This window comes from Lepidothrix coronata, unplaced genomic scaffold (assembly GCF_001604755.1).
Source record: "Lepidothrix coronata isolate B3197 unplaced genomic scaffold, Lepidothrix_coronata-1.0 Scaffold198, whole genome shotgun sequence".
In the NCBI taxonomy this organism is placed as follows: domain Eukaryota; kingdom Metazoa; phylum Chordata; class Aves; order Passeriformes; family Pipridae; genus Lepidothrix; species Lepidothrix coronata.
Window position 1 is genome coordinate 767,610 of NW_016690378.1, and position 11,722 is coordinate 779,331.

Here is an 11,722-nt window from a genome sequence, read left to right on the forward strand (position 1 = left end):
CCCCCCTCCCCGCCAGACCCTTCCCCCCGCCGCCAAACCTCTCCCCTCACTCCAAATCCTCCCCCTGCCGCACTGTCCCTCCCTCCCGTGCCTTTTCCCTCCTCCCACGCCGCGCTGCATCCCGCGGGCGGTGCGGGGAGCGGCGGCGATGGGCGGCGGGGCGCGGGAGCTGTGCGGGTACCTGGCGGCGCTGGGCGGGTGGGTGTCGGCGCTGGCGGCCGCGGTGCTGCCGCAGTGGCGGCAGAGCTCGTACGCCGGGGACGCCATCATCACGGCCGTGGGGCTCCACGAGGGGCTGTGGATGAGCTGCGCCGCCCAGAGCACCGGGCAGGTCCAGTGCCGCCTGCACGACTCGCTGCTCTCCCTCGACGGTGGGTACCGCGCTTCCTTCCCCGGCTACAGCCCCCCCTCCCTTTCCCCCACCACCCACCCCGAGCTCCCCTGGGATCCTGAGCACCTTGAGGTGCAAAAACCGAGCTCGCTCTCTCTCTGAGCTCCCCTGGGATCTTGAGCCGCCCTTGCCCCCTGCTCCTGCAGGTCGAGCCCCTGATGTGGGTTTGACGGCCCCCATACGGCTCTCAGCCTCTCTCTGTGTTTGAACCCACCTATACGGGTCTGAAAACCCACACCCACAACAGGTCTGTGTCCTCTGGGTGCCTGGGTGCCACCCCACCCTGCAGGTCTGAGCCCTGCTGTGGTTTTGACAGCCCCTCTGTGGCTCTAAGCCCCCCTCTGTGTATTTGAAACCATCCTTATGGGTTTGAAACCCCACGCCTGCAACAGGTCTGTGTCCTCTGGGTGCCACCCCACCCTTGCAGGTCTGAGCCCTGCTGTGGCTTTGACAACCCCTCTGTGGCTCTAAGCCCCCTCTGTGTATTTGAAACCATCCGTATGGGTTTGAAACCCCACGCCTGCAATGGGTCTGTGCCCCCTCGTTGTCTGGTGCCCCCCCCACCCCACCCTGCAGGTCTGAGTCTTGCTGTGGTTTTGACAGCCCCCATGTGGCTCCAAGCCCCTCTCAGTGTTTGAACCCACCTATGTGGGTTTGTATCCTCTCAGTGTCTGGGTGCCCCTTTCCCCCTCCATGGGTCTGAGCTCCCCCTGGCCCCTCCAGCGTCTTCTGGAGATCCAAACCCTTCTTGCCCTCCTCACCTCACCCTAGGTGTGAGCCCCTCTAATATGCCTCTGACCCCCCTTAGAAAGGTCTGAGCCCACTTCACCCATCCACTGAGCCTCCACGTGGGCCCAGGTTTCCCCCCTCCATCCGTGAATCTGAGCTCCCCACACCAGGGCTGAGCCTCTCTTGGCCCTGTGGTTTCGAGCCCCTTTGTGGGGCTGGGATGCCCCCTGACCCTGGTGGGTTTGAGCTCCAGGGTGGCAATCACATTTGGGGACCAACAGTGCCCCACGGGGGCATCACAACCTCCCCCCACCCCACACCCCCAGGCTGTGGATCACCCCTGTGGTATCTGGGGACTGTGGTGCTGCTCAGGGCAAGGTGTTTCCCAGCCCAGACAATTGTGAGGAGGACGAGTGTGGCAGGGGGAAAGGTCAGGAATGGTGTTGGGGGTGGTGCCCTGAGCTGAGCTGAGGTCTCTGTACCTACCAGGTGGGGAAAGAGGTGACATGGGAGTCACACAGTGAGGACAGGGTTAAGGACACATCCATCCCCAGTGTGGGACATGGGACGAGGTGACCTTGCTTCCAGTGCCAAAGCCACCTGCAGGGAGCAGCTTTTCTCCCCTCCCTTGCAGTTCACATCCAGACCTCCCGGGCTCTCATGGTCATTTCTCTCCTCCTGGGCTTCTTCGGCATCATCGTGAGCGTGGTGGGCATGAAATGCACTAAAGTTGGGGAGGAGGATCCTGTCACCAAAAGCCGCATAGCTGTCGCTGGAGGTGTCCTCTTCATCCTCTCTGGTAAGGCAGCTCCAGCCTTCGCACCTCACTGGTGCAGGAATCCTCAAACGCCTCTGAACGCTGTTTGTTGGAGCGTTCGGTGAAGGCTTCGTGTCACTGATGGTCAGCATTTGATGTCTGGTGGGGGCTGGACTAGGTGACCTTTAAAGGTCCCTTCCAACCCAAACCATTCTGTGATTCCACGGTTCTGTGCCCAGGTCTGTGCTCGCTGGCTGCCGTGTCCTTGTATGCAACACAGGTGACCTACGAGTTCTTCAGAGAGAGCGCCGTGCCCATCAACGCCAGGTAAGAGCCTGGCTCGGGGGGTGCTCTTCATCTGAATCCCACCTTGGCCCTGCACTTCCCACTGGACCTTCCCTTGTGGGTGTTGGCAAGGCTGATGTGCCACATGGGAGGGACCTCTGCCACCCCTCACTGCCACCCTGCAGAAGATGTCCCCGAGGCTAAAGCTTTTGTTGTTAGCAGCTGGGACGGGCTAATGGTGCACATGGGGAGTTTCAGCCCAAGGGAGGGTTAAAGGACAGGGAAATGTAGGAGCCGGATCCAGCAAATGTGAAAGATGGGGACGGAGAGGGAAGAACCAAACTCTGCCTCGGCATTGCCGGTTGCCTCCATCAGGGCTTCAGGCTTCCTATTGCCCATCTCAGTCTGCACCTCTGCCTCTCTGCCCCCTCCCTGATGCTCCCCCACCCCTTTCTCCACAGGTACGAGTTTGGCTCTGCTCTCTTCGTTGGCTGGGGGGCCGCCGGCCTCTCCATGCTGGGGGGGTCCCTCCTGTGCTGCTCCTGCCCTGCCAAGGAGCGCCGAGCACAGCAGTACCACCGGCAGTCGCAGCCCTCCACGTCCCGGGAGTACGTCTGAGCCCTCGCCCTGCCCTCCCACCGCCTGGTGCCTCCCTCCCCTCCCAAAAACGGGCCAGACCCCGGTGCTCCCGCCCCACCTGGTCCCCTGAATGCTCCACGAGACCTTTCTCCTCCTCATCTTCCAGGTTTCAGCACCATTTGCAGTGCCAGCCTCTAAAACAGGGGGTTTGAGGGTCACAGCTCCCATATCCATCCCTGCCACGGTCCCCTCAGGTGGGCAGGGTGGCACCCCCAGTCCCCTGGGGTTGCTGGGCCGTGTCCACCCGTCACAGGGGTGCTGCAGGGGCAATGGGGGGAGGCTGATGCCAGTGCCACAGGGGCACAAAGCCGATCCCACGGGGACGTGCTGCACAGAAGCACTTTGTGCCATGACCACCCCTCTCCCACGTCCTGTTTTCGGGAGCAAGTGGGGAGCGAAGCCAGTGCTTGGTTTTCCTGAGGTGAGGTTTCCACACCTACCAGCCCCAGCCCGACTCAGGGCTCGAGCATTCCCATGCCCTGCTCTTGGCAGAGGGATGCTTCCAGTGCACAGCATTCCTCCGCCTCATTGCCACCTAACCCCAAGGTTTTTTAAAAATTATTATTAATTATTACTAATTCCTGCCTGGAGGTCAGTTCCTCCAGCTGAGCTCTGCCAGACAAAAAAACTGCCCTGGGCTGGTTCCTTCCTAGGACCAGGCTGTGCCTTGTTCAACAGAAGAATAAATGGGTTCGGGCAAATCAAAGCAGCAAAAATAAGGGGGCTCTGAGCACAAAGGAGGGTTTGTTTTTATTTTTGGTGCCCAGCTCAACTATTTCGAGTGGCAGATGGACAGAGCCCCAAATTTTGGTGCCTCCCTGCTGGGTCCAAATCCCCCTTCCCGAACAGGACCCCCTGGAGCAGGCGGTGAAGGCTCCAACCCCCACCTGCTAATTGCCTCTGCCTCCTCCGACCTCCACACCACTGCTGCTAATTGCTCTGCAACTGCCAAAGCTCCAATTTGTCTGTAAATCCCCCAAAACCCCCCATACCCCGTCCCTCCAGCCCTACTGCATTCATGGCACCAGCCAACCCACAGGGAAAGACACTGGAAATAATCCAAACAGCTCGGTTATCTATTTTTTATTATTTTATTTTTAAACCCCAATTAGATGAAATAGCTGATTTTTTAAAAATTTTCTTTTGCTCTATTCTGTTTTATTTTCCTCAATCTTCTTTTATTTTGCTCTATTTTATTTTATTTTACACTATATTCTTTTATTTGACTCTATTTTATTTTCCCTTCCTCTGTTTTATTTTGCTGCATTTTATTTCACTCTATTTTTCTCCATTATGTTTTCTTTCCTTCCATTTTATTTCCTTTCCCTCTGTTGACCTGCTCTGGATCCCAGGCTGTGCTGGAGGAAGAAGCAATGCTATTTTTCTTTCCCTTCCCCCTGCACTACCTGCCTCTTTCTCTTTTAAACTGCAAAAATTAAAACTGTGTCCTGCACCCCCTCAGGGAGAAAGCAGAGCTTGTAGGTTGGCTTCACCCATCAGGTGCTTCCCCTCCAAGATCACCAACCAAAAGGTTTGAGAAGGAACCCTGTGCTTTAAAACCCACCAAAAAAAATCAACTAAAAAGGCCTTTTTATATTTCAGTGTTGTGTAAAGAATGTTTTTATTCTTTTAATATAAAATTCCATTAATTTTTCTACGGGATGCGGGATGGGGGGGGGATTTTTAAATGCCTTTTTTTTTTCCTATTTGTACTAAAAATTGTATTAAAATATTTTCAATCACAGGTATCTTTTTGGAATTGTCTCTTTTATCCCCTTCTGACTCCCCATCTGGACCAGTCCCCCCCAGTGACTCCAGTGCTGGGTCAGAGCCACTTCTGCACCGTGGCCCAGGCAGGAGCCTCTCTCCCCCACCCTAAATAGTTCTTGCCCTCCTGGCTGAATACCTCGACTCTTTTGCCACATATTTCTCTTTGAAGGAGGGGACATGGCCTTAAAAAATTCCTTAATTTAAGGTTAAAACCCCTTGGAATCGTCCCTCTACAGGACTCTTCCCAAGGCTGAAACGCCACCACCATTTTCCTCTTATGGACCCTCAGAGCTGAACTCTGCCTATTTTCTCCCATTTTCCATGAATTCAGAGCTGACTTGTGCCTAATTGGGCCCTTTGCTAATTTAAGCCGATTTTTGCTCCCCTGGGTGGGGCCACGACCTCCTGCCCTGTCACGCTGTGCATGTTTTTCCTCAGGGATAACGCTTTCCATCCCGGTTTTTGCAGGGCTGCTGTCTCACCTCAGCATCCTTGTCCTGCCTGCCACACCTGCTCCACAAATACATCCCATTCCCACCTCAAAAAACCAGGATTTACCGTCCTTGGTGGTTCCCGTGACATCTTCTGAGAGCTCCCTGGGGATAAGACACTGGGGCTGGAAGAACAACAAGGAGGAGGATCTGCCTCTGTTTACAGGCTAAAACAGTTTTTCCCCCCTTCCAACACACAAGTTTTGGTCAATAAAAACAGTTTAATGAGCAATATTGAAGGTTTCTGGTCATACCTCTTGCCTTCAGCTAAACCCCTGGGAAATAAAAGTAATTTTAAAACAGGTAGAAATGAGGCAAAAGGGAAAATTACCCCCCCAAAGGTACACACAGGGGCTTTTCTTACACCTCTGGGACGTGGCTGTTTGAATTTGGTCGTGGTTTTATTAATTTTTATTCATTGTCCTGCCCCAACAGCATTCTCTCCAACTCTCTGAGATGCTCCCATCAAAGAAAATGCCTTAATTTCTTTTTTTCCTCTCCAGCCACAGAAGGTTTTTTAACACAGTGTGTGCTAAAGCATCAAGATTTGGGTCTTGTCAGCACCACTTCTGTAACACAGGGGTTTGACAAACCTTGTGGGATCCGAGATCTGGTTTTCACCTTCATTAACCAGGGAAAGGAGCTTAATTACTCGACTACTGGTGGCTCTGCCCCTCCACCTGCATCTTTTAACCCTCCAAAAGGTTTCAGCTGGGGATTGACAAGGCAGATTAGTTTGAAGTATCATAAAGTGACTGTTTAGATGAGCAGAAAATACAAATAAACTTATTTTATAGGAGCTGCAGTTTTGTATCACTTGGGGTCACACCAAAATTTCCTGGATGTCCAAGGACCATAAATTCCTGAGCTGTAAAGGTTGGAAAATGAAGGTCTGCAAACCTTTCTGGATGTTTTAGGCACTAATTCACTGCTAACATGCCAAAGCATTGGACCTGCCACGTGCCAAAATCCTGGGAAAACAGGATAACTCAAAATAAAGCCCAAGCAATTGTACACATCAGGCACCTGGGGGGTCTCTGCAGGGCTAAAGCTCAAGACTGGTGCATTGCCAAAATCCCCACAGCAAAGTGCTTCAGAGGATTATCTAGAGAGGAAAAAAAAAACAACAAAAAAAACCACAAAAAAAGCCCAAAACCAACCAACCAGAAAAACCTACCAACCCAACAAAAAAAAATCCACTCCAAAAACCCCAGTGCATCTCAGCCATAATCTCCAAAATGTAAATATGGCTGTTTCCCATGGGTCTGGGAGAGCCCAGGGATGCTCTGAGGATGCTGCAACAGGGATCCTGCGCAAGAAAGCGAGAGCAAAAGGGATTTTTTTTCCCCAAAATAGCAGAGAATCAGGGAATAACCACAAAGTTTTTAGCTCCAAGTGCCAGGCAGCTGGGGTGCTGCTCCCCAGGGTCACCCCCTCGGGGGCTGCCCAGACGTGGTACCTGAGCCATCCCCACTGCAGTGGTTGTCACTTGTTTTCTACTTAATGGGGGGGAAAAAAAGAAGGGTCTTAATTATCAACCAAAAGAGTTAATTGTCATCCTGGCATTCCAGATTCTCTCCTTGGCCCCTTCCATCCCTCTGACTCTCTTGCACCACTCCTGGGTTTTAGGCCACTCCAGTGTCTTGGGCCACTCACCCCTAGGCAGTAACTAAAAGGTCTAATTAAAAAACAGGGGATATTTGCCCAGGACACGGAGTCTCCCACCTGGGGAGAGTTCCCAGCGGGTTCCCAGAGGTTTCCCCACGTGACATTTTTGTGGACACTCCATTGCCAGCCTGTGAGTGCCCTAACTGCAGGGATGCCCATCATGTCTCAGAGCACAAAGCCCAGCTGACGTGCCTTGGGCAGACCTTAAATAGCCCAGCACAGGCTCTGGCCAGCACTGCCTACCCCTGACTCCATCAGATGGGTCAAGATCGAATCCCACTGGCACTTAAAAGCCTTCCAGACCCACATCCCCATCCCAAATCATCGGCAACAAAGAGATTCTGTCATCATCCCACTGCAGCTACGATGAGCCTGTGGTGAAGGTAATGCTCCCCTGTGAGCCCCTTTTATTGTCAGCTGGGTTTAGGGCTGTTTTCTCCCAGCATTAAGAATTTCTTTCTTTTCCTTTTTTTCTTCTCTTGCTCGTATAACTCAAGTAGCTGAACAGATTTTCTTCGAAGGCTGCAGGACAACCAGGGTCTAGTGGAGACAAATAAGGTTATGGAGAGCTTGCTCAGAATGGAGCCTGGGAAATTAAAAAAAAAATTATTGTAAACTGGGGTCTAGGAGGCTGCCTGTGCTAAGGTACACTCAGAGTGAAGCTGGTGGAAGTGCTCAGAGATGAGGGGGGAGTGATGTCTCTGCTCCCAGTGACATCCCCAGAGGGGACGTGGGGGTAGATGTGGCACACTGGGCATGGGGACCATGACCTTCCTCTGCAGTTCTGCCCCACAGGGAGCCAGGGCTGTGCCAGGGTGGGCAGCCTCTGGCTGGAGGTACCAAACCTGGTGATGACAAGGTTATCACCTCGTGATAATTAACCCGTGGAGCTCGGAGACTCACCTGGTCATGTTAATTAACACATCCATGTAAACCCCCATCAGAAAGGCTGTTGCAGTGGTTGCAACTTCAGGCACTGAAATATTTGTCATTTTGGGTTGCAAAACACGGCAAGGTGGGATTCCCACCCAGTCTTTGCTGACATGATGTGCACACCTTGGGCACAGCTCCCTTCTCTGCAGAGTCTCTTCATCTCTGGCTAGGATGGAAATGGAATGGTTCCATCCCTTCTGCTCTTTGCAAAGCCTTGGCAGCTCCTCAGGGCACCCATGTCATGCCCCAGCAGCCCTTGTCCATCTCGGAATGGGAGATACTTCTTTGGGCTTGTGCTTGGGATTAGGACACCTCCACGGGACAGTCGCTTGTGCTCCAACCTGGATGTTTCAACACCTCATGGCTTTTCTGGGAGGAAAAAAAACAATTGCAAGAAAAGGCAGATGATGTCCCCACCAAGTCACATGGCTGCAGGGATGGAGGCATCCAGAGAACCTCTGGATACCAGAAGACCCAAGCTCAGGTCACAGGTCTTGGCAGCAGCAGTTATTTAACAGTGGTTTCCAGCAGCTCTTGATTCCCAAAGGGCAACTACTGATGGTTGGCAGCTTCTATTTGGAAGAGAGGGAACTGATGTGGGAATATCTCCTCTGTAAAATTACCGTGCCCCTGAAGGCTCTCTCTACGTATAAACTTGGCAGCCCAACCTTGGCTGAGGGTACTGGAGCATTTTGACAGCACTGAGCACCCTGAGACAGGGCCCAGATGGCTCTTAGGGATCCAGAGGACATCTGACAAAGTCAGTGGCACTTTGTCCTTGGTGGATCAGGTAGCTGGAAGCAGCCAGAGCAGAGGTGGTGGATGTCTCTGTGCCCTTGCAGGTGTCCTCATGAGCTCAGCCCTGCAGATGACAGCATTTGGGCTCACTCTTCTCTCAACACTCTTCCTACTCCTGGCCACGTGCACGGACTGCTGGATGGTCAATGCTGATGACAGCTTGGAGGTGAGCAGAGAAACCACCTTCAGAGGTGAGCAGAGCAACCATCACCCTCAAGGTGAGAAGAGCAGCCACCTTCAGAGGTGAGCAGAGCAACCATCACCCTCAAGGCGAGCAGCTGGGAGCTCTCCATGAGGTTGCACCATGTCACCACAGGCTTGGAGAGGGACATGGTGGGACAAACCCACCACTTTCTGCTTGAGTTGAAGGGTTAGAGGATTAGAGAGATAGAGAGATGCTGGAGAAGGAGGAGGACGAGGCAGAGAGCAGGTATGGGTAGGGAGTCACTGGGATGTGTCCAGGTGTGGTGGCAGGAGCCTGAAATCTGCCCTGCTGGGCTGGGAGATCCCTGGGGAGCTGGGAGGGCTTTTTGGTGCTTTTTGGTGTCTTTCTCCTGCTTCCAGGTAAGTCACAAATGCCGAGGCCTTTGGAGGGAGTGTGTCACCAACATGCAGGATGGGGTTAGGACCTGTGACCAGTATGACTCCATCCTGGCTGACCACCCAGGTAAGCTGGCCTGGCCTGGGGGCACTGTTAAGTTCACAGTTCAGTCTTCTTGAAAGGGAAGAGGGAAAGGGATCCTTGTTGCACTGGGCTGCCTTTCATCACTCAGCAATGCCAACCCAGGGCCACTCTTGGTCTCCTGCCCCAAGCCTGGCCTGGGCAGCAACTTAGGGTTCAGCCAGACCTGCCATGGGGTCACCAGCAGGAGAGACCATGAAGCTGTGTCACCCGACAACAGAGGTGTTTTGGCACGTGGAGCCCAGCTCTTGCTCCTATTGCACACTGGGATTTGCAACCCACTGTGCTGCAGGCAGGGCAAGGACCGTCCCCAATGGCCAAGGACTTGTGCCAGCAGCTCAGGGACAGTCATATCGGGGTAGGGACAATTCTCCTGGCCTGCATGGGGCACATCAAGCCCTGCACAGAGAACCCTTGTGTCAGGGCATGACACGGGACAACACAGATTCAGGCAGTAGAGAAGGAAACAAGAAGTCAGTATGGACTAAGGGGGGCTGCCACTCTGCTCTGGGGAGGAAGGAGCTTTTCAGGGCGCAGTCCCATCACAGCTGATGATGTGACCCGTGCCAGCTCTTGGTTTTCATCAGTGCGTTGATATTTGCTGTTCAAAACACCAGCTACACAACCTGGGGGGAAGAAAGAGTCTGGACAGCAGTGTCTTCTGCCCAAGAAGGTCTTGAGCAGATGACCACATCTTGGGTACTGATGGGTGCACCTTAAGTTATTTGGTTTCTTGAGCTGGTCTAATTAAGCCCTCATTAAGTTTCTGATGAGCCTGCTGAGCACCTTGCCCTGGCCCATGGCAGCAATGGAGTTGGTGGGTCCCAGTGTGATGGTGCCACTGTGAGCTGGGTGACTTGTAGGGACACAGGCAGCAATCTGGGGTGGAGAGACCTGTTCCTCTGACCGTCCTTCATTCCCCTTTCTGGTTGTTTTTTCCTTCCCTGCCCAGTGAAGATCGTGGTGACACGGACCCTGATGATCTCAGCAGACCTCCTGGCTGGCCTGGCTTTGGCTACACTGCTCCTTGGGCTCGATTGCATCAAGTTCCTCAAGGAAGAGCCTTGTGTCAAACTGAGGATGTGCTACGGGGCCGGAGTCATACTCGGCATTGGGAGTGCGTGGCTGGGAGTGCTCAGGGGCAGACAGGTCTCGTGTCCCACAGGGAGCTGGGAGGGGTGCCAGGAGAGTGGCACCCCCTCAGCAGGGCCTTGGGGAGCTTGGGGAGGGTCGTGTGGTTCTTTCTAACCAGTCCCATTCCTCCCAGGCATCCTGGGGCTCGTGGGCTCCGTGTGGTACGCGGTGGACGTGTACGTGGAGAGGGCCATGCTGGTGTCACACAACATATTCCTGGGAGTCCACTACGACTTCGGGTGGTCATGCTGGCTGGGGATGGCTGGCTCCACTGGCTGCTTTGTGGCATCTGTCCTGCTGACCTGCTGCCTCTATGCCTGCACAGGTCAGTCTGTCCTGTCCCACCCCATCCCATCTCAAGTAGCTTTTTGCCCTGCAGGGATGTGGAGTGAAGGACCAGCTCAGGGGGGCAGGTTCTCACGGGGCCCAGTCCAACCAAGGGGGAACTCCTTTGTGCCCAGCCTGTGTCCCTCGGCTGGGGAGGGTACACCAGGCAGGACGGGGCTGAGTGAGGGCCTCATAAAGTCATGGAGGGGGTGCAGGGGTCCATCCACATCCGTGGCACCTCCAGGTCCTAGTGAAAGTATGCTGATGTTTACCCAAAGCAGTGGCCATGCTGGAGCTGAATCCCTGTGACCAGCCAGAGCCTGAGCCATCAGCTCCACCATCAGGGACGTTGGGCAGGTGATGCCTCCCCAGATGTCATCTCCAGTCCTTACCCCTGGTCCCACGGGGTGGAAGTTGACCCCGCTGGCTGTCCAGGTTCCCTTCTCCTGCCACGTCTCCACGCTGTGGCAGCCTCAGGTCCTCCTGTGACTGCCAGCCATGACACAACCCCAACTCTTCCCTGGCAGCCCCCAGCAGCCACTGGCAACCCCAGATGCGTTCCCAGCCCTGGGGCCGAACAGCCACCAGCAAGATGTACGCCATGGACTCCCGCGTGTGACGGCCAGCAGCACCTCCTGCACCCGCTGTGGGATGCTCTCCTCGCCAGTATGACCCCATTAAAGTACCAACACCTGTACTGGGACCTTTCTGCAGCTGCTTCCAGCCTCTGACTGCAGCCAGCTGCAGCATCAGGGGCTGCTAAAAGCAAGGGTGCTGCAGCACTCACCCAGGGAAGGGTTTTCTTCCCCACTTCCAGCCAGGTTTCAGGAAAATAAATCCCAGAAAAGTGTTGCTTTAAGAAAAGATGCCCCCAAGTCCCCTGGGAAGGCTGTTGGGACACTGAAGGCAGAAGAGCTCCTCTGATGTTTCCCAGCCCAGGCTTTGGAGGAATTCAGTGGGAAGCCTTTCTGCACAGAGTAACACTGACTCCACGTGGCTGGTGGCCCCGGTCCCTCCCACATCAGCCCCGCTGGAAACTGCCCCTGCACTCTGGCCTGGGGCAGCATGATGTTTGCACTCCAAAACTGGGTAAACCCAGGAGCCTGGAGCACTTAGTT

The 11,722-nt window shown here is 54.3% G+C and overlaps 2 protein-coding genes across 2 annotated transcripts; both read left to right on the plus strand.

The window, feature by feature from the left end:
* The first annotated feature begins 148 nt into the window (after positions 1-148).
* CLDN19 (claudin 19) lies at positions 149-3,948 on the plus strand. Its single transcript, XM_017832019.1, has 4 exons — positions 149-371; positions 1,755-1,919; positions 2,117-2,204; positions 2,624-3,948. The coding sequence occupies exons 1-4, from the start codon at positions 149-151 to the stop codon at positions 2,778-2,780; spliced, it is 633 nt and encodes a 210-aa protein (XP_017687508.1). The 3' UTR covers positions 2,781-3,948.
* Positions 3,949-8,513: 4,565 nt separating this feature from the next.
* LOC108505701 (claudin-16-like) lies at positions 8,514-11,223 on the plus strand. Its single transcript, XM_017831959.1, has 5 exons — positions 8,514-8,627; positions 9,026-9,128; positions 10,096-10,260; positions 10,411-10,637; positions 11,158-11,223. Exons 1-5 carry the CDS (start codon positions 8,514-8,516, stop codon positions 11,221-11,223), a joined length of 675 nt encoding a protein of 224 aa, XP_017687448.1.
* Positions 11,224-11,722: the final 499 nt, after the last annotated feature.